The 20,391-nt window shown below is 44.0% G+C and overlaps 1 protein-coding gene across 1 annotated transcript in view; it reads right to left on the bottom strand.

The window, feature by feature from the left end:
• GLDC (glycine decarboxylase) overlaps positions 1 to 1,146 on the bottom strand; it is an 87,800-nt gene extending 86,654 nt beyond the window's left edge. Inside the window, exons 1-2 of the mRNA XM_063081034.1 lie at positions 812 to 1,146; positions 201 to 279 (exon numbers count right to left, since the gene is read on the bottom strand). Of these exons, the coding sequence (XP_062937104.1) occupies positions 201 to 279; positions 812 to 1,066 (334 nt within the window). The 5' untranslated portion in view covers positions 1,067 to 1,146. The remainder of the gene's footprint in view (positions 1 to 200; positions 280 to 811) is intronic.
• Between the last annotated feature and the right edge of the window lie 19,245 nt (positions 1,147 to 20,391).

The following is a 20,391-nucleotide window of genomic DNA, read 5'->3' on the forward strand; positions in this document are numbered from 1 at the left end:
GCCTCCTGGAGTGCGGAACTGGCTGCTCGGGGAACCAAAGAGCCCACCCTCTCCCGGACCCCGAAACCCACTGCTGTTTTCTGTCAATCAATGTACCCCCAATCCTGGCCAATCCTACCCCAGAATCGGACCTGCAGAGACCACAGAAGGCACACAGGCCAGAGCAAGCCGAGTGTAAGAAAGCCCTCCGGCCCACTTACACACAGGGTCTTCCATTTTCAAGGGTCTTTTCAAGCGGATGCTGGCGGGGACCGTCTTCTCGATCAGTTCATCAATGCTCTAAAATTAAAACGCAAATCGGTAAACTCTAAAATCAGAGGAAAGTGCCTCTGAGTTAAAAGAGTCGCCTCTGTGTTTTGCATCCACAAAGGCTTGTGGGAACCTCATTTAAATCGCCTAATTAGGGTTTCTTTTTCAAGAGAAAAGGAAACTTTGAGCAAACCAGAAATCATTTGGAGGAAAGAAAATCATGAGCTGGGTGGTGATTCGGCTACTCCGGGTTGGGTTTCAGTCGGCAACCGGAGATAACCGGATAAACCCACCCTAACCAGGGAATCTCCCTTCTCCTCCTGCAAACTTAGGGCTCATCCGCGGGGCTCAAGGGCCGGTTTAGAAACGTACAGTTCTGAGGCACGAAGAGCAGGTGCAGGAGAAAGCACGCTGCTGGGAGAAGGGAGGGGGCCCCGAGCGCGAGCTCGCGTGGAGTCCACGCCAGGGCCGGGTCCCGGGCCGGGTGCCACGCGGAGCGCAGCAGAGCTCGGGGCGGGAGGCCCCGCGGGCATAACCGGGCGGGCCGGGTAGCGATCCTTACCGCCAGCCCCAGGGCCTGGAGCATCTCCCTCTGGTCTTTGTCTCCGGGGCCGATGTGCCTCCGAACGAAGTCGTCGTGTCGAGGCAAGAGGCGCTCGAGGAGGCGCGAGGCCCCAGGTGCGCCGTTGTCCCCTCCGCCGCTACTGTGGTCCCGGCTCCGCGGCGCCCAGTGCGGCCCCGCGCCCCCAGCCAGGCGGCGTCCGCCCCCGACTCCGCGGCCCAGGCGCAGCCCCCATGCTCCGGCACACGATTGCATGGCTGCGGCCACCGTCCCCTGCCCAACCCGCGCGGCTCAGCCGCGCTCTGGGCCCCTCTTCTGGTCTTGGCTCCCCAGGTAGACGACCGGCCGGGCAGATGGGTGGACTCTCGGGAGAATGAATGGGCGCCGCGCTCGGCCTGGACACCAGCGCAAAGTTGCTGCCCCCCCGAGGCACCTGCTCCGCACACTTTAAGCCTCTCCCTGGAGGCGGGCGGTGGGATGGGAATGCCCGGAAGCTCTCGACCAATGGGACCGGGCCAGGGGGCGGGCAGTCCCCGCCCTCCCCCTCCCTGCCCCCTCTCACCCCCTCGGCGGTGGAGTCCTGCTCCCACCAGCCCCGAGCGGGCCACCCCCGGTCACGCCTACTCCATCGCTGGCCGGTGCGGGGGCCGGGATGCTCCCTGCGCCCCCTGCCGGGGTGCGGATCCGCACTGGCGAGGAGTCACAGCGGGCAGCCCGAACACTTCGGGAGAAGTTCCTGGGACACTGTCAAGACGGGAGGTGGTTCTCACAGGGAGGCCAGACAGAAAGATTTGGTTAGTCTCTATTCACTAATTTTAGGGTATCTTGTCCTGTCATAGTTCATGGAAACCAAAATGGGCAGATAGGGGTTCTTGTATAGTTGTTAGATCGTGGACAAGTCACTCAACCTCTCTGAGCTTCAGTTTATCATCTCACAGAGATGGACGGAATTTTAAAAACACATGGAACTCACCGGCACAACAGTAGACTTGAACTCTCTCTCTATTTATATATATGGAATTGAAATTACAGCCTTCAAAAAAGTTGGGAGATATCCTCGTAGGTATGTATTCATATATATATGTACACTGTGAATATATATACTGTTTGTATGTGTAAAAATGAAAAAGATATTAAGATATCATACATTTGATACATCTATCATCTTAGCTGGAAAATTAACTATCTAGACCTGGATTTTTGGTAAATCTAAGCTCTCTAGCTGGCTCATGAGAGTTTTAGGAAGATAATGAACTTTCAAAATTCCCATTATTTTAACATGGGGAAGAGAGAAGGACAGAGTCATCAGAACATTACTTGTACTTAGACTTGAGAAAATTAGAACCAATCCTCTTTCTTTCTCTTCCCCTTAGCTTCCCGCTTCAATCATCCTCTGCATACTCTGGGTTCTGAAGCTCAGAGGCACAAAGACTAGCCAGAGAGGCAGAAAAGTAAAAATGGAAAAGAGGGCAGGAAAGTATACAACAAAGAACAATAGGCAAAAATGTGTATGTATGGCAGGCGGAGGTGGGTGGTGAGCTAGGAGGGCTGGGTTGAATGTCTCTGGAAAGTTTCTCATTCATTTGGAATTGAAATTATAGCCTTCATAAAAGTTTGGAGATGCCTGCGGTGCTAGATGCATGGGAGGCAGGAAGGGGAAGCTAATCTGCATTTATCCCCATTTCTGTCTATGTTCTTTCTAGGCATTGCAGGTACTGGAGGCCAGGGAACTAAACTCCCAGATTCCTTTGCCTCCATGTTGCTGGATGTTATCTGCCTTCTGCCAAAAAGATATATTTATGTGAAAATTGGGAAATGGAATAAAGGCAAGAAACTATTTTCTTTCCCTAACAAGGGAAACAGATGCATGGACTGCAACAGACATGATGTGCTTTTTTACCAGCCTCCCACCTTGGCACAGCAGGGAAACTGTGTTCCTGAATGGAAATGCCCTGAAGTTTCCCAATAGGAATTTTTTGCTGTACGGAAGTAGAATTTCAGTGATTGACCTGAAGATGGTGATGGTATTTCCTGTTTTTTGCTCTTCTAGTCTTTCCAGGAGTTTTCTATGCATCTATTACTGGCGTTTAATCCCCCTCTGCTTGAAACACTTTTGAGTATTTTCTGTTTGTTTTCCTGAGTAAACCTAAACAGAGACTGCAACTGAAGACAAAAGTGGTTTCAGGAAACTGACCCCCAAAGATAGGAACCTTTTTTTTTTTTTTTTTTACCATTTTCCTTTTGCCTAGAGAACTTCTTGTAGACATTTTTTTAAGTTGGCAACTAATTCTCTTTGTGTATTAGTCAGGGTTTTCCAGAGAGACAGAGCCAACAGGATATTTATATAGGATATGAAAGGAAATTTATTAGGGGAATTGGCTCATGAGATTATACAGGCTGAGAAGTCCCACAAAAGGCCTTCTGGGGCCGAGCCCGTGGCGCACTCGGGAGAGTGTGGCGCTGGGAGCGCAGCGACGCTCCCGCCGCGGGTTCGGATCCTATATGGGAATGGCCGATGCACTCACTGGTTGAGTGCCGGTCACGAAAAAGACAAAAAAAAAAAAAAAAAAAAAAAAGGCCTTCTGCAAGCTAGAGACCCTGGGAGGCCAGTAGCGTGGCTCAGTCCAAGTCTGAAAAATCTCCGAAGCAGGAAGCCAATGATGTAATTCTCAGTCTGAGGCCAAAGGCCTGAGAACCCAGGTCGCTGCTGGTACAAATAGTGGAACCTAAAGCCTGGGACCTGGAGTTCTGGTGTCTGAGGACAGGAGAGTAGAGTATATCCCAGCTCCAACAGATAGATAGAGATTCAACTTTTTGTCCATTTTTGTTCTCTGCAGACCCCCAGCCTGTCCATATTGAGGGCGGGTCTTCTTCACCTATTCCACTGAGGCTCACATGCTAATCTTTCTTGGAAACACCGTCACAGACACACCTAAAAATAATGTTACCAGGTTTCATGGTATTCTTTAATCTAGTCAAGTTGTCACCTAAAATTAGCCATCACAAGTCCACTTCATGTCAACTTGGCACCCATATGTATCTCTTTCAACCATACTTAATCTCCAAGTGAGACAATAACAAAGCAATAGTTCCACCTAACATGCTGCCACTCTCCTGAAATGCATTAGTCCCTTCTCCAGAAGAGGAGGTGAAGTCCTTAGGTAATGTTTACTCTTCTCCTGCTATCCCATGACTTAAATACAAATCCTGTGATGTAAAATGAACAATACTTTTTTTTTTTTTTGTATTTTTCGTGACCGGCGCTCGCACCGGCCATTGCTATATGGGATCCGAACCTGCGGCGGGAGCGTCGCCGCGCTCCCAGCGCCGCACTCTCCCTAGTGCGCCACGGGCTTGGCCCCAAATGAACAATACTTAAATACTGATATAAAGTCAATAGATCTTATGTTACATGATAAAGAATAAGAGGAACCAGGGCCGGCCCGTGGCTCACTTGGGAGAGTGTAGTGCTGATAACACCAAGGCCACGGGTTCAGATCCCATATAGGGATGGCCGGTTAGCTCACTGGGTGAGCATGGTGCTGATGACACCAAGTCAAGGGTTAAGATCCCCTTACCAGTCATCTTTAAAAAAAAAAAAAGAATAAGAGGAAACAAAACAAAGATAATTACTTAATATATGGACAGTGTACACACACACAGAGAGACATATTCTTAACAAAATAGAGAGGAAATACTTATGACAATTACAGACCTCAGTTTGGTAAGTAGTCACATGGTTGTAGCTGGTATTTGTACCTAGTTTCTTCCAATAACCATTCTGTATTCCCTTTGCCTTCAGCAAGCACCTCAGCTGGTTGTGGTTCTTTACCCGACAGGGTGACCCAAACCTTCATTCCTGAAGTGTCTGGGTGATTCACAGTCTTGCCTGGACTGGGATGTTATAAATCTCCCATTGACCTTATACTATGGGTAGTATACTAAGAGATGCCCTAAGGAATCTATTGTATTCCAGACATAATCTTCCTTACCTCCATTGTGGAGTATTTCAATTTCCCCTTTGTAGTCTGGATCGATCACACCAGCCAACACCATAACTCCTTTCTTAGCCTGTTGACTCAGAGGCATGAGTAGCCCAAAGTGGCCAGGTGGCAGCCTTAACTTGCCGTTCAATGGAATCATTGTTGTGTCTACTGGTGGCAGCATTCCTCCCTCTGGAACTAAGACCTCTAGGCCAGCAGAGCATAAAGTCACAGGAACAAGAAGCAAAAATGTTGCTAGTGGGTCACCAGGGTTAGTGGTGAGTGGTGCCACTTCCATTTCCACCCCATGATTTCTGGGCCTGTGAATCCTGGCTATGGAAGAAAGAGTACCATGTATTGGGTATTGATTTAGAGCATATACAGCCTTCTGGAGAACGTTGCCCAGCACTGCAGATTATTGTCACCTAGCTGTTTTTGTAACTGTGATTTCAAAAGGCCATTCCACTGTTCTATCAAGCCAGCACTTCAGGATGATAGAGAACATGGTAAGACCAGTAGGCATGAGCCCATTTCTGCACCTCTTTGGCTGTGAAGTAGAAGTTCCTTGGTCAGAAGCAATGCTATGTGGAATACCATGACAGTGAATAAGGCATTTCGTGAGTCCACGGATGGTAGTTTTGGCAGAAGAATTGCATGCAGGAAAGGCAGATCCATACCCAGAGTGTCTATTCCAGTAAGAACAAAACGCTTCCCCTTCCATGATGGAAGTGGTACAGTATAATCAACCTGCCACCAAGTAGCTGGCTGATCACCCTAGGAAATGGAATCATATGGGGGGCTTACTCTGTGCCCCCAGGCTTTTCCATACATGCTTAGAAATCTCGGTGGAGGCTTCTATGCCTCCATAGTTCTTGCATTCAGTGAACCTTCAGTGTTAACACCACGTGGATGCCACCACGTTTTCCATCTTATATGTTCCAAAGCATAGGTCCAGCAGCACCTGGGGCCAATTTAACCATAGCAGGAGTGTCCAAAGCAGCCAGGGTGTGGGGAGCAGCATCCTGAGGTGGCCCTGGGGAGCCAGCTCACCTGGAAGGAGCCTCTGGCCTGTTCCCTGGAACCATTCTTTCTTCCTAGGTGTCTGGGTCTGTGATGGGAGGGGAAACCTCAAAGATCTCTGAAGTGCCTTGGAGGTCTTTCTTCCTTTTTCTTGATAATCCCTTGTCTTCCTACTAATCTTCTTAGCAGATGGCCATGGGTTACATTCTTGGTTTCCCCTCCAGAAAACACTTTTTCACTCTTTATATGATCAGGCTGAGAATTTTCCAATTTTTTATGTTCTGCTTCCCTTTTAATTATAAATTCCACTTTTGCACCTTGCCTTTGCTGCCATAATTCAGCATAAGCTATTAGAACTTCCAAACTCCCTCTAGTTTTCTTGTCTTCCAAGCCCTCACCAGAATCTAGGCTTTTTCTAGCCTGCTCCTCCAAATTCTTCCAGCCTCTGCCCATTACCCAGTTCCAAAGCCGCTTCTGTGTTTTCAGATATTTGTTACAAGCAACATCCCACTTCTTGGCACAAATTTCTGTATTAGTCAGGATTCTGCAGAAGGACAGAATCAATAGGATGTATAGAGCAGATATATGAGAGGGTATTTATTAGGTGTATTGGCTTACATTATTATGAAGGCTGGGGCATCTCACAATAGACCTTCTGCAAACTGGAGACCCCAGGATGCTGATAGGTGTCTTAGTCCAAGTTTGAAAGCCTCAGAACCAATGAAGCCAGTGGTGTAATTTTCAGCCAAAGGCCTGAGAACCCAGAAAGCTGCTGGTACAAGTCCTGGAACCCAAAGGCTGGGGAGTCTGGAGTTCTGATGTCCGAGAACAGGAGAGAAGAGTATATCCCAGCTCCAGCAGATAGAGTGACACATTCACCTTTTTCTTTGTTTTACTTCTCTCTGGGCCTCCAAAAGATTGGATAGTGCCTGTCCATATTGGCAGCGGATCTTCTCCACCTATTCCACTCAGGCTCACATGCTAGTCTTTTCTGGAAACACCCTCACAGACACACCCAAAACTAATGCTTTATCAGGTTTCTAGGTATTCCTTAATCTAGTCAAGTTGACACCTAAAACTAAACATCACACTTAGTTTTTCTTCCTCTGAGAATGAATCGATTTTCCCTCATTTCTGAAGGATATTTATGTGGTGTATAGGAGTCTGAGTTGACAGTTCTTTTCTTTCAGCACTTGAAAGTGTTGTGCCGTTTCCTGCTGGCCTCCATGGTTTCTAAAGAGAAATCTGTTGTCCCTCAAATGGTTTAATCCCTATAGATAAGATACCATTTATCTTTTGCTTCTTTCAGTATTTTTTCTTTGTCTTTAGTATTCAGAAGTTTGACTATGATGTGCCTTGGCATGTATTTCTTTGAGCTTATCTTGTTTAGTATTTGCTTAGCTTCTTAAATCTAAAGGGTGTGTTTTTGTTGTTGTTGCTTTGCCAAATTTGGGGCAGTACCAGCCATCACTTCTTTGTGTGCTAGTTCAGGCTTGCCTTCTTTATCATCCTATTCCATGACTTCAATGACCTGAATGCTAGATCTTTTTTTATAGTTCCACATGTCCCTGAGGCTCTGTTCATTTTTTCTATTTTCTTTCTCTTATTCAGGTTAGGTAGTCACTATTGTTCTACCTTCAAGTTCACTGAATCTTTCCTCTGTCCTTGCCTTTCTGCTGTTGAGTCCAGCCATTGGTTTTCAAACTATTTATTCATTATACTTTTTAGTTCTAAAATTTCCATTCTGTTCTTCTTTATAGCTCTCATTCAAGTTGAGATTTTCCTGGTTCTTCATATAATTTTGAGTATTATGAGACTGTGGTTCTTATTTAAATCTTGACATTTGTGATATAATAAGAAATATATTTGGTCTTTGTCCCTGGTTCCTGGCACAGAGCCCCTAAAACCCTTGGAATTTCCTGAGTGCTGAAAGTGTCTTGTGTTAATCATAAGAAGCCCCTTTTGATCACACCTGAGTGTGGGCCCCTAGATAACCTCCAGATGGGGCTGGTCACCAGAACAACCAGGTTATTATATGGTTGGAACGTTCAGCCCCACCCACTGACCTCCAGGAAGGGGTGAAGGAGACAGGGTCTACAGATTAAGCTCTACGAGGGTACTTCAAAAAGTTTATTGAAAAATAGAATTAAAAGGTAATACAAAATTTTCCATGAACTTTTTGAAGTACCGTCATACAAAAACTCTTGAAAAACAAGATTTGATGAGCGTCTGGGTTGCTGAACAGGTGGCATTGCTGACATGGTGGTACACCCCAACTCCACAAGGACAGAAGCCACTGTGCTTGGGACAATTCTGAACTTTGGCCTTTGTACCCTTCATCTGGCTGCTCATCTGTATCCTTTATTATATCCTGTAAAAAACTAGAAAATGTAAGTAAAGTGTTCCTGTGAGTACTATGAGCCATCCTAGCAAATTATTAAACCTGAAGAGGTGGGTCATGGGATCCCAAATTTATAGCCAGTTAGTCAGAATCACAGGTCACAACTTGGGATTTGAGACTGGTATCTGAAGTCGGGGCAGACTTGTGGGACCGAGCCTTAACAGGGGGATCAGACACTATCTCCAGTTATTATCAGAATTGAGCTGAATTATAGAACACCTAGTTGGTGTCCACTGGAGAACTACTTGGAGTGAGGGGTAAATCTCCATATATCTGGTGTCACAAGTGTTCTATAAGAATGCAGAGGAGTGTGTTTTTCCCAGTAGTTAAACTATTTAGGCTCAGAATACATGTTCTGGCCCACTTTTGTAGGCTTTGGTTCAAAGTCAATTTAGTTTTCAAGGCCTCTGCACTGTCATGCTGGCCTACCCCACTTGGCTGCTACCCGAAGCCAATCTGAAACCTGGGTGGGAGTCGACATGTGTGTCAATTTGCTATGTTGATTATGCTCAGTTTCATGCATGGTCTGCTTGAGGATCTGCTCAAGACTCCCTCCACAGATTTAAGGAATTTCTTTCTCCCATTTCCTTCTCTCTCTAACCCTCACCAAATCTCTAGTTGGGATGGGGTGGCATGTTGCCTCTTCGCTGATATTCACTTAGAGTAGGGTCGGGATGGATGGCCAAAAGTGCATCACCCCAAAGTCTCCACAATGTGGAGTTAGGGGTGTGCTGCCTCTCCTTGTGTTAGTGAAGGGCAGGTATGGTCCACAGGGCTCCATCCCACAGTCTTGGCCAGACCCAGTAACGGGGATGCATGTGGCTTTTGTCATGGTGTTCACCCGGAGTAGGGTGGGTTTAGTCAAATGGGTTTTGTCCTACAGGGTCACCCTTTTCCCATTCCTTTGGCTGGTATGAACAGGCTTCTCTTGCACTGAGGTCAGGATAGGTAGGAGGCAAAATAAAAACCTCAGAACCACTGCTGGGTCATTTTTCAAGTCCCAAAGTGCCTAGCCAGGCCACCTTCTTTTCACCACCTTTCAGAGTCTTCTGGTAAGCCAGGGATTTTAGTTATAATCATGAGAAAGAAGAGGGGAAAGTACATCTACTTCATTTTTCCAAAAGTCTGATTTCTATCTCTTTTAATGCTCCTGCTTGATCTGTACAGAAGACACAGTTTTAGATATTGATAATGGATTGTAACAATTTATTTAGGTAGTGATTCCAATTGGAACTGCTCTTACCAATTATTAGAACAGATTAACATAGCCTCTTGCAACAGATATGTGGCTATTAATCGGGGCAAACTATTTTTTCCAATTAGTAAAGACCACCAAAAGCACTATACTTCACCTGTCAGTACAAGCAGTACACTTGCCTGTCTTATCACAGAGCTGTGACAGCTCTTCAACTCTCTGTCATGATCTAATGTGCCAGGACCTTGATTGTCCTGCCCTCCTACAGTACATGATGCTGGTCTGCTACATTGATGACATCATGCTTTAAGGACCTGGTGAACACAATATAGCAAGTTTGCTTTATGTCTTGGTAAGATTCATGCCAGAGAGTGGGAGATAAACCTCCTGAATATTCAGGGATCTACTACCTCAGCAAAGGTCCAAGGACTCTAGTGGTCTTCGTCATGTTGAGCTATCCACTTCAAAGTAAAAGACAATTTGGTCCACCTTAAACCCCCTACAACTAAGAAAGAGGCACAATGCTTGGTGGGCCTCTTTGGATTTTGGAGGCAGCACATTCCATATTTATGTACAGGAGTCCTCCCTTATCTATGGAAGATATGTTCCAAGACCCCCAATGTATGCCCCAAACCAAGGATAGTACCAAACCACATATATATACTGTTTTTTCCTATACATACATATCTATGATAAAGTTTAATTTATAAGTTAGGTACAGTAAGAGATTAACCACAATAACTATAAAATAATTATAAAATGGAACAATTATAACGATATACTATAATAAAAGTTATGTAAATGTTCTCTCTTTCTCTCTCAAAATGTCTTATGGTACTGCAGTGAGGGTAACTGAAACTGCAGAAAGCAAAACCACAGATAAGGGGGACTGCTGCATACTGCTTCAGCTCATTTACCCATAAGGTTGCCAGTTTTGAGTGGAGCCAAAGAACCCACTCAAGGGTAGAGCTAACCCTCAGGACTTAGGACTCAGTAAATCCAGCGGTGGTCAGTCTGTGGCAGATAAGAATGCTGTATGGAGCCTCCAGCAAGCACTAACAAAAGAATCACAGAGTAGACCCATAAGGTTTTGAAGCAATGTCATGCCTTTTCTTTTCTTTTCTTTTTTTTTAAATTATTTTTTATTATTTTTATTTTTTAAAAGATGACCGGTAAGGGGATCTTAACCCTTGATTTTGGTGTTGTCAGCACCACGCTCAGCCAGTGAGCGAACCGGCCATCCGTATATGGGATCCGAACCCGGAGCCTTGGTGTTATCAGCACCGCACTCTCCCGAGTGAGCCACGGGTCGGCCAATGTCATGCCTTTTCTGCAACTAAATGTTCTTTTTTTTTTTTTTTTTTTTTTTTTTTGTCTTTTTCGTGACTGGCACTCAGCCAGTGAGCGCACCGGCCATTCCTATATAGGATCCGAACCCGCGGTGGGAGCGCCGCTGCGTTCCCAGCGCCGCACTCTTCCGAGTGCGCCACGGGCTCGGCCCCTAAATGTTCTTTTTGAGGAAAAGCTTTTGGGTTGATACTAGGCCATGAAATTAAACATCTAACAGAGTCACTAAGAAACCATGTTACCTCATAAGCCAGATGTTTCTGACTCATGAATCTTTAAAGCTGGGCATGCCCAGCAGCACTCCATCATCAGTGGAAGTGGTATGCATTCCATCATCCACTGGGAGATTGGGTTGAGGCAGGTTCTGAAAGCTCAAGAATGTTGTACGAACAAGTGCTCAGACTCCGGTGCCTGCCTGTGCTGCAGTGCCTCCGCTCCTTCAACCCGCATGTATTGCCTCATGAGAGGAAAAATTTAGACTTGATGTAGAGTTGGTTGTTCATGATATTTGACACAAACCAAAAGGAACTTGTATTACTCTATAGTCTCCCTTAGGGACTGTATATTATTGCAGGATAGTGGGAAAGAGAAATCCTCCAGGTAGGCAGAACTTGAAATAGTTCATTTGGAAGGAGAAATGGCCAGAGATACAGATCTTACTCATTCTGGTATAGTGGCTAGTGGTTTGTTTCTAATGTGGTTTTGCATAACAAGACAGGAAGATCAGTGGTAACAAAAGAGGTATGTGGACCTCTTGAATGACACAGAATGAGAAGATACTAGCTTTCCATGTGAACATTCACCATTCCTGCAGACGAGGTTCCCAGTAATCAAGTGAACAAGACAACCCATTGTGTATGTTAACCAGAATCATTCCCCAAACACTCCAGTGCTTGCTCAATGAGCTCATGTTGAAATGGTCATGAACTTAAATATGGGCTTACTAACATGGGATCACCCTCATTCCACAGATTTTGGCTCTGCTATTTTAGAGGTTTTAGTTCCAAAGAAAGAAATGCTTCTTCCAGGAAATAAAAATGACTCCATTGAGCTAGAAGATAAGACCGTCACCTAGACATTTGATATTCTTCATGCCACTGAATCAACCATCAAACAAAGTGATTATTTTACCAGCTGGAACAACTGATGCTGATTATAAATGGAAAATAGGTTTATTCCTTTTTTTTTTTTTAAGATGACCGGTAAGGGGATCTTAACCCTTGACTTGGTGTTGTCAGCACCACGCTCACCCAGTGAGCTAACCAGCCATCCCTATATGGGATCCAAACCCGTGGCCTTGGTGTTATCAGCACCACACTCTTGCGAGTGAGCCACAGGCTGGCCCCAAGGTTTATTCCTTTACATTGGGAATAAGGAGGAGTATATTCAGAATCCAAGGCATTTTCTGAAGCTCCTCTTAGTACTTTCATGTCCACTGGTAAAAAATGTAATGGAAAACTATAGTAACCCAATAAAGATAGAGACACCAAGGGATCAGACTCTTCAAAAATGGAGGTTTGAGTCATCCCAGTAGAGGTAAAGATCTAGGACCAGCCTAGGTGCTGGCTGAGGAAAAAGAGAACAGAGTATCCAGAACTAGTATAGCTAGTGGATGATGGAAGATACGTTAGTCTAATAGCCAGTTGTAGAAACAAGGATGAAGTGTGTGTGTATACTCCATGTTTTGTCATGTATATACTTTATTTATCAACCTATTTCTTTTTCCTTCTACCCTTCCAATATTATTTTATATAATGTGTGTTGGTGGTAGTTATCCTTAAAATTTAGTCCTTTTGAGGCTGGCCCATGGCTCACTCGGGAGCATGTGATACTGATAACACCAAGGCCACGAGTTCGGATCCCTATATAGGGATGGCTGGTTAACTCACTTGGGAGAGCGTGGTGCTGATGACACCAAGTCAAGGATTAAGATCCCCTTACCAGTCATCTTTTAAAAAAAAAAATTAATCCTTACAGATTACCAACTATAATGTCATTCGCAGATGGATATAAGGACTGGAGTATAATAAAATGTTTGGTTTGTATTCCCAGTTCATAAAACTCTGGGAATTACCTGAGTGAAAGGAGTCTCTTGTTATTCATAATAAGCCCCTTTTGATCACACCTGAGTTTGTGCTAATGAGATGACCTAATGTGGAGTCCTGAGATAGCCTGGTCTGTGGACCAGTCACCAGAGAGACCAAGTGATTAGAGGACTAGAGGATTAGAAATTCCAGCCCACCCCCCCATCCCCCCTGCTGACCTCTGGCAAGGATTGGGGGAAGTGGGTTGAGATCAAGCTCTACAAAAACTCTCTTACAAGATTTGCTGAGCTTACAGGTTGGTGGAGGCATCCATGCCCTGGAGGGTGGGGCACCCTAATTCCAAGGAGAAAGAAGCTCCTGCACTTGGACCATTCCAGACCTTGCCCTGTATATTAGACTGTTCATCTGTATCCTTTACAATAAACCAGTAAACATGTTTCCCCAAGTTCTGTAAGACATCCTAGCAAATTAATTAAACCTGGGAGCAGGGGAATCACTGAAACCCGGGTTTTCAGCCAGTCCGTCCAAAGTACAGGTTACCTGGACTTGCGATTGGCATCTAAAGTGCGGGCAGTCTTGTGGGTGAGCCCTCAACCTGTGGAATCTGATACTATCTCCAGGTAGATAGGGTCAGAATTGAATTGAATACCCAGTTGGTATCCGCTTCTGGAGAATTGCTTGGTTTGTGGGGGTAAAAACCCCACACACCTGGCCTCAGAAGTGTTCTGCGTGGAATGTAAGAGTAGGAAAACAACACTTTGTTTTTTCTTTTGACAATGTCTGACAGGACTTTGGTTGTCCCCTTCTAGGGGAAAAGGTAGGTATGCCTTTCTTTGTCCAAGGAATAGTTGTATTACATTAGGAGGAAGTGTGCTATTATTGTGCTTGTTGTTTGTAATGTTAAATATAAGCATAAAGGTCTATATGGCTGCTGAGTAGCCAAAGGGGTGCGCTGCCTTTATTTATCTAGGATTCATTCTCACTCCTTTCTAAGCTCTTCTCTATATCACAAAGGGTGGAGTCTTGGAAGTATGTTTCTCCGACTGGTTCCTGCAGGATTCTGGATGTGATTTACTGTCAGCCACAGGATACACTCCCACAATATTCGTAAGGCAGAAGAGAGGCAGAAGCCATTCCTTTCTTCTCTGGCAGCAGTGGGCAGGTGTGAGGAATGAGGCATGTGGGAAGTTTTGTAATGGCCACAGGTATTCCACTGTTAGTCACTAGCCACTGTGCAACAAAACAGCAATGACTATCCCTAACCTGTGTGGCAGCCACAACTGACTGATTTTCAGGATCACTGCAACAGTGCAAACCTGGAAAACAGTGGCAGCCTCCCTTGACTTCCTCTTCTCCAGTGTTGTTGCAAACACCTGATTCCCAATACTAACCCTCTGTTTGAAACACACAGTGATTTCTGTTTTCCTGGATGAACCCTGATGGATCTACTCTCGCATGTCAAGCCAGCTCACCTAAAGCTCATTCCAGCCATGAATTGAGAAGTAATTCCTAGTAGCTGAGAGTTTCTGCATAAGTTTCAAAATCGTATCTGCATGGTTGGTTTGAACTGTTTGAACTCTAACAGCCCCTCACCGACAGTCGTTAGGTAGGGATCTTATGTATCTAAGACTCTAGAAGAAAGTAGCATAACTTTACAATATGTTAAGTGACATGAGTTTTTCATAAAAATACATGTAGTTTTCATTGATCACTATCCTAATGCAGTTGAGACTGTTCTTATGGCTAGAAGAAAATATCTCAATGTTGACCCATCTTGGTCACCTTTTGTTAGTTGCTTCCTTGAATTCAGCTCTAGACGATGTTTGAATGTGACATATATGTAGCATTCCTATGAAACATAAAAGTTCAGTCATGTCTTTTCTCAGAATTGAAATATAACTAAAGGTATTTGTAAACTAATCAATAAGATAAAAGGATGTTTTTACCAAAGAAAGGCATCCTGGATGGAGTGGAGAGAACAAGAACTGGTCACAAAGAGACATCGTAAATTATTGTGAAATGAATCTGGAAACAAACGAGGATGCTCACAATTAACATGTTTATTTAACATTGTTTTAGAAACCACAGCCCTGTGAGAGGGTACTTCAAAAAGTTCATGGAAAAATACAATTAAAAGGTAATACAAATCTTCTCATGAACTTTTTGAAGACCTCTCATTAATTGCTTGAAAATTTAATCTTAATGCTTGAAAATTCATTAAGAAATAAAAAGTATCAGATAGGAGAAATAAATATTTATTTGTGAACAACTACTTGTAAAAATCAAAACAACTGGTTCCAGTCAAGATGGCGGAATAGACGGTCCCCAGCATCACTCTCTCCCACAGATCGACCAATTTACAATTATAAAAGTGTAATATCAGCCAAGCTGGGGCCAATGGAGCTCAGGGGAAGAGGAAGAGAAACCTATGAAGTTCATGAAGGCAGGAGAAACCACGATGAGAGAAAGAAAGAATTGCTCCGAGCATTTTGGGCCGCAGCTGCTTTAAGGCTGGAACTGCTGAGCACACAAAGCAGGAGCCGGCAGAAGCCACAGCTGTGCCCTTCAGATGGTTACTTGGAGGCAACAGGGGAGAAGAGAGCCTTGACGGCCCCCAGGACAGCAAGACCACTAATAGGTTTCCCATGGACCCACACAGGAGCAAGGAGCCAGAACAGCGCTAAAAGGGGAGCCATTCAGAGGCTGGTTAGTCATCACAAGGGACCTGCGCAGGGCCCGTCCTATGAGAAGTGTTTGGAGCACGGGCACTGGGGGAGATGGGCCCACCAGGGGAACACTGGGACACAGCAAGGAAAGCTGATCTGCTCTCCAATCAGTGCAGGACCACTCAGAGGAGACTAGTCCGGAATGCAGAATTGCATGGGGTGCAGTTTGATGAAAAAACTCAGGCCCAGATCAGAGTTTCTACACAACTCAGATCCACCTGGTCTCTGGAGAGCCAGAAGTACCTATAAGGTCAACCATTAAACCCTGAGCTGCACAAAATGCCTTCCCTAGGGAAACAGCAGTAAAACAGTAATTTAGCTCAACTACACAGCTCAAGTACTGATTCCCACAGGAAGTTCCCCCATTTTAGAAGTAAGCAAAGGGCCGAGCCTGTGGCGCACTCGGGAGGGTGCGGCGCTGGGAGCGCAGCGACGCTCCCAGCGGCCGTGGGTTCGGATCCTATATAGGAATGGCCAGTGCACTCACTGGCTGAGTGCCGGTCACGGAAAAGAAAAGAAAAAAAAAAAAAAAAAAGAAGTAAGCAAAGGACAAAAAATTAGTTCTGGCCCAGGCACACCACCAGCACCTTGGAGCCTGCCAGGGGACATGAGGCAGTGACTGGGCACACCACCAGCACCTTGGGGCCCACCCAGGGGCCTGGGGCATGCACCCGTAGACCAGACCCCACAACCAGGCACACTGCATCAGCACCTCAGGGCCAGCCTGGTGACCCGAGGCATGGATCTGGAGACCAGAACCCCCTCTCACAACCAGGCACATGGTGCCAGCACCTTAGGGCCTGCCTAGGGACCCGAGGAATGGAGAAGTGGGCCAGACCCCTCTCCCACAACCAGGCACACCACGCCAGCACCTTGGGGCCAGCCTGGTGACCCGAGGCATGGAGCCAGGGACTGGACACTCCTCACAACCAGGCATACCACCAGCGCCAAGGAGCATGCCAAAAACATCACCTCCATGTGGGTAGCCCACCACAGCCACCACAATAACCATGGCTGCCACAAAAGTGGCTAGACGCCACAACAACCATGCAGATGGTCTGCCAGCCACTAGAGTGCATTGACACAAGGAGAGTCAACAGCAGAGACCAAAGAAAAGAAAAGGGTCTCTCTCTCCACAAAGCCCATTTCAGAGTGACAGAAGAAGTATCTGCTCTATGGTAATATTGGGGGACCTGACTACACCTCTCAGCATTGGACAGATCATCTAGGCAACAAATCAACAGAGTAACCATTACTTTTTCAGAAGGAGAAAAGAAATCTAGGGTAATTAGATGGGGGAGGAGGGAGTGTGAGGGGGACGGGGAGAGATTGGACAAGGGGCATAAAGAATAATTATGATTTGTAACAATATATATGCTAGGAATATTGATTTGATCAACATATCTCAATGGTGAATCCCAAAAATATGTATAATCAATTTTGATTCAATAAAAATAAGAATAAAAATAAATCAAAACAATCAACTGAAAAGCTACTCAAACTAATGAGTCCAAGACAGCTTCTAAGGGTTTCAATAGCTTTTCTTTCATATCAGCAATGATCTCTTAGAAAATACAATAAACAAAAATTGCATTCTTAATAGCAATATAATGATAAAATACTTGGGAGTAATCTTAACACTAAATATTCAAGAGTTATACTATAAAAACATAAAACTTTACTAATTAAATAACATTTTAATAAACATTGAGACATATAATTCTGTTGGGAATACCTACAGAGTAAAATTTATCACTTCTATGCAAAGTAATGTGTAGGCTTAATTGAAGTCTAATAAAAATCCGGTAGTAATTTTTAGAGTTTTACAAAATAGTTCTAAATTTTATCTGAAATTATAAGTAAGAATTGTCAGGATTTTTTTTTTTTTAACAAAGAATAATAAGGGTAGAACTTTTAGAACACTAGGAATACAAAAATAGACAAATGGGACTATATCAAATCAAAAGGTTTCTGTGCAGCAAAGGAAACAATCAACAGAATAAAGAGGCAACTCACAGAATGGGAGAAAATATTTGCAAACTATTCATCCAACAGGAGGTTAATATTCAGAATATACAAGGAACTCAAACCACTTAACAGCGAAAAAACCAAATAATCCTAATTAAAAATGGTCAAGTGACCTGAATAGGCATTTATCAAATGAAGACATACAAATGGCCATCAGGTATATGAAAATATGCTCAACATCAGCTCCAACTACATACTTAGTGTTAATATTCACATATTACTTAATGTTAATAATTAGTGTTAACACTAAGTGTTAATATTAGTGTTACTTAGTGTTAATATTCACTTATTACTGTTAGAAACTCATGTACTCTAACTCCTAACTCCTCTAACAGTGTTCTTACCAAAAAAAACTCATGTATTTTATCATCCTCTAGTATCTTCCAAACTAAATTATATAGTAATGCTGAGACCTGGAGGGTCTATATCCACAGAAATTCAGCACTTTCATTGGGAAGTCAGTATTGCCTCATGATCACATGTGCGGGCTTTGGAGTCATGATGCCTGAATTCAAATCCTGCCACTGCTGTTCACTAGCTTGGTGACCTTGGATGAATTTAAACCCCCTCACCTCAACTATAAAGCAGAGATAAAAAATAGTATCCAGCTCATGCAGTTACTGTAAGAAGTAAATGAGATGGTGCAGTAAGAGCAGTTGATGAAACTAAATTATATAAATATGGGTGAGGCATTTGAGAGATGCAGAAGTTGTTTTATTTTGCAGTGATTAGTGTGACTGGGTGAAGGAATGGGGTGGAGAGCAAAGAGCAATTTGTTTCTTTTGAGCATTTCTGTGCACAAAGCCACTTTGCAATTGGGAGGAGAAACCTTGAAAGATCTGTGATTACCACAAAAATGGGCCTGTCAGTCTGGCCAGGGAGGTTATAATGGGTGACAGAGGTAGGAGCTGGAGCTCCAATCATGGTCACTTGGTAAATCAATCTGGAAAGTTATGTGTAGAAATAGAAAGGCAATACACTACTTGGGTTTAAAGGGCTTAAGGAGAAGCACATGGACAAATAGTTTAAAGTTTTCATTTCCCTCCTTCCCTCCTCTTTATTATGCTCTTGCTCTCAAAGTCAAAGAAATCACAAAGCAGAATAAATGCAGAGAAGATCTCTAATTTGCCTAGCACAGAGCTTGGCACATGATCAACATTCAGTAAGTGTGTTTTTCCTTCTTCCTTTAAATCTTAAGGATGCTTAGACTTTCAAATAGCATATGCTTGGAGACATATTGAGGATTTGCTCTGCAGTCAGAACTAAATGACACTCGATTTAGCATCGAATATCTTGTTTCAATGAACTGCTTTTGTATTGCTTTACGGAATCACCACGCCAAAATTCCTGTCTTTGGGGATATATAGACATTATTATTTAGGATTAGACTAGATGATGAGTGATGGAAAACTTGAAATAACAGTGGGTTAAAGAAGATAAACATTTCTTCTCCTAATGAGTGCTAGAGATTGGCAGTCCGGGCCAGGGATGCCACAATCCATTTTCAGGCATCCAGCTTCCTTCCATTTTTTTGCTCTGACATCTCCAACATGTGCCCAAGTTCCAGCTATTACTTCTGCATTTAATCCAGCAAGAGGGGGGATGAGAGAAATAGGGTATGCCTCTTCATTTAGGGACAGTTCCAAAAATGTACACAAAACTTCCATTGCATCTTAGTGTCCAGAAATAAGTGAAGTGGCCATGCCCAGCTACAAAGAAAGCTGGGAAACGTAAGCTGGATTGAGATGGCCATGTGCCCAGGCAAAAAAAAAAATGGGGTTCCATTATAAATGGAGTAGATAATTGATACTAAAGTGAAGAATTCTTCCACATAGACACATTTGGACCAGTAAACATGCATGTCAACAATGCAATGATGCGGGGGAGTGAGGGGGATGAGGGAACATTGGGCACTAATGGGATTCAGGACACATTACCCCAAAATATGACTGTAGGAGGCCAGAATATGTTACCTCAAAATATGCCACTTTGGCATAAGGATTGTTTTGAGCTGGTTATTCTGGAAACAGCAGAAGCTCTGAAAATAGAGTAGAAGTGACCCTTTTATAAGGGAAATGTACTTCTTCTGTACAGGAAATCTTCATTTGTACGTGTAGCTCCTGTCTGTACCAAGAAGGATGACTGTAAATCAGTGGAAATGCTCTAGCTCAGTTGGTTAGAGCACATAAAACCAGTGTCAAGGGTTCCAACCCCCATACTGTCAGCTGCAAAAATAATAATAAGAAATAAAATAAATAAATAGTCACTAGAAACTCTCAACCAACAAAGAAAGCATGAACTTAAATCTACCTAACAAGCCTTTCTCTTCAAGGTGCTTTTCCCGGCCACTTCCTCCATAATCTTTCCCATGACTTTCTTTCTTTGTCGCAGGTATTTAAGCCTGAATTCAAGGCCACTTCTTTGAGATCTATTCTGGAAGATTTACTCACTTTTTCTTGGCTATCTCCTGTGTATACATGAAGTATACAGGTTAAGAAACTTCTGTCTGTTTTTCTCTTGTTTACATGTCTTTTATTACAAAGGTTCACCCCAACACAGAACTATGAAGAGTAGAGAGAAAAATTTTTTTTTCTCCTACAGCACTCAACAGGGAAAGTCTCTTCACCGAATCCCCCTTCCCTGAGTTGAGCATGTGTTTCTCGGCAGATCCCAATCATAGGCAGGAAAAAAATAACATTTATAGAGGGACTACTGTGTGCCCAGTACTTTCACATACATTAATGAATCCCAGAGAGGTAAACTTGTCTGAGATCACAAAGCTAGGAAGGAGGGGTGGGAGCCAGGATTAGCACCTAGATCCTAAGCCCTACAATC

Source organism: Cynocephalus volans, chromosome 16 (genome assembly GCF_027409185.1).
Source record: "Cynocephalus volans isolate mCynVol1 chromosome 16, mCynVol1.pri, whole genome shotgun sequence".
NCBI lineage: Eukaryota > Metazoa > Chordata > Mammalia > Dermoptera > Cynocephalidae > Cynocephalus > Cynocephalus volans.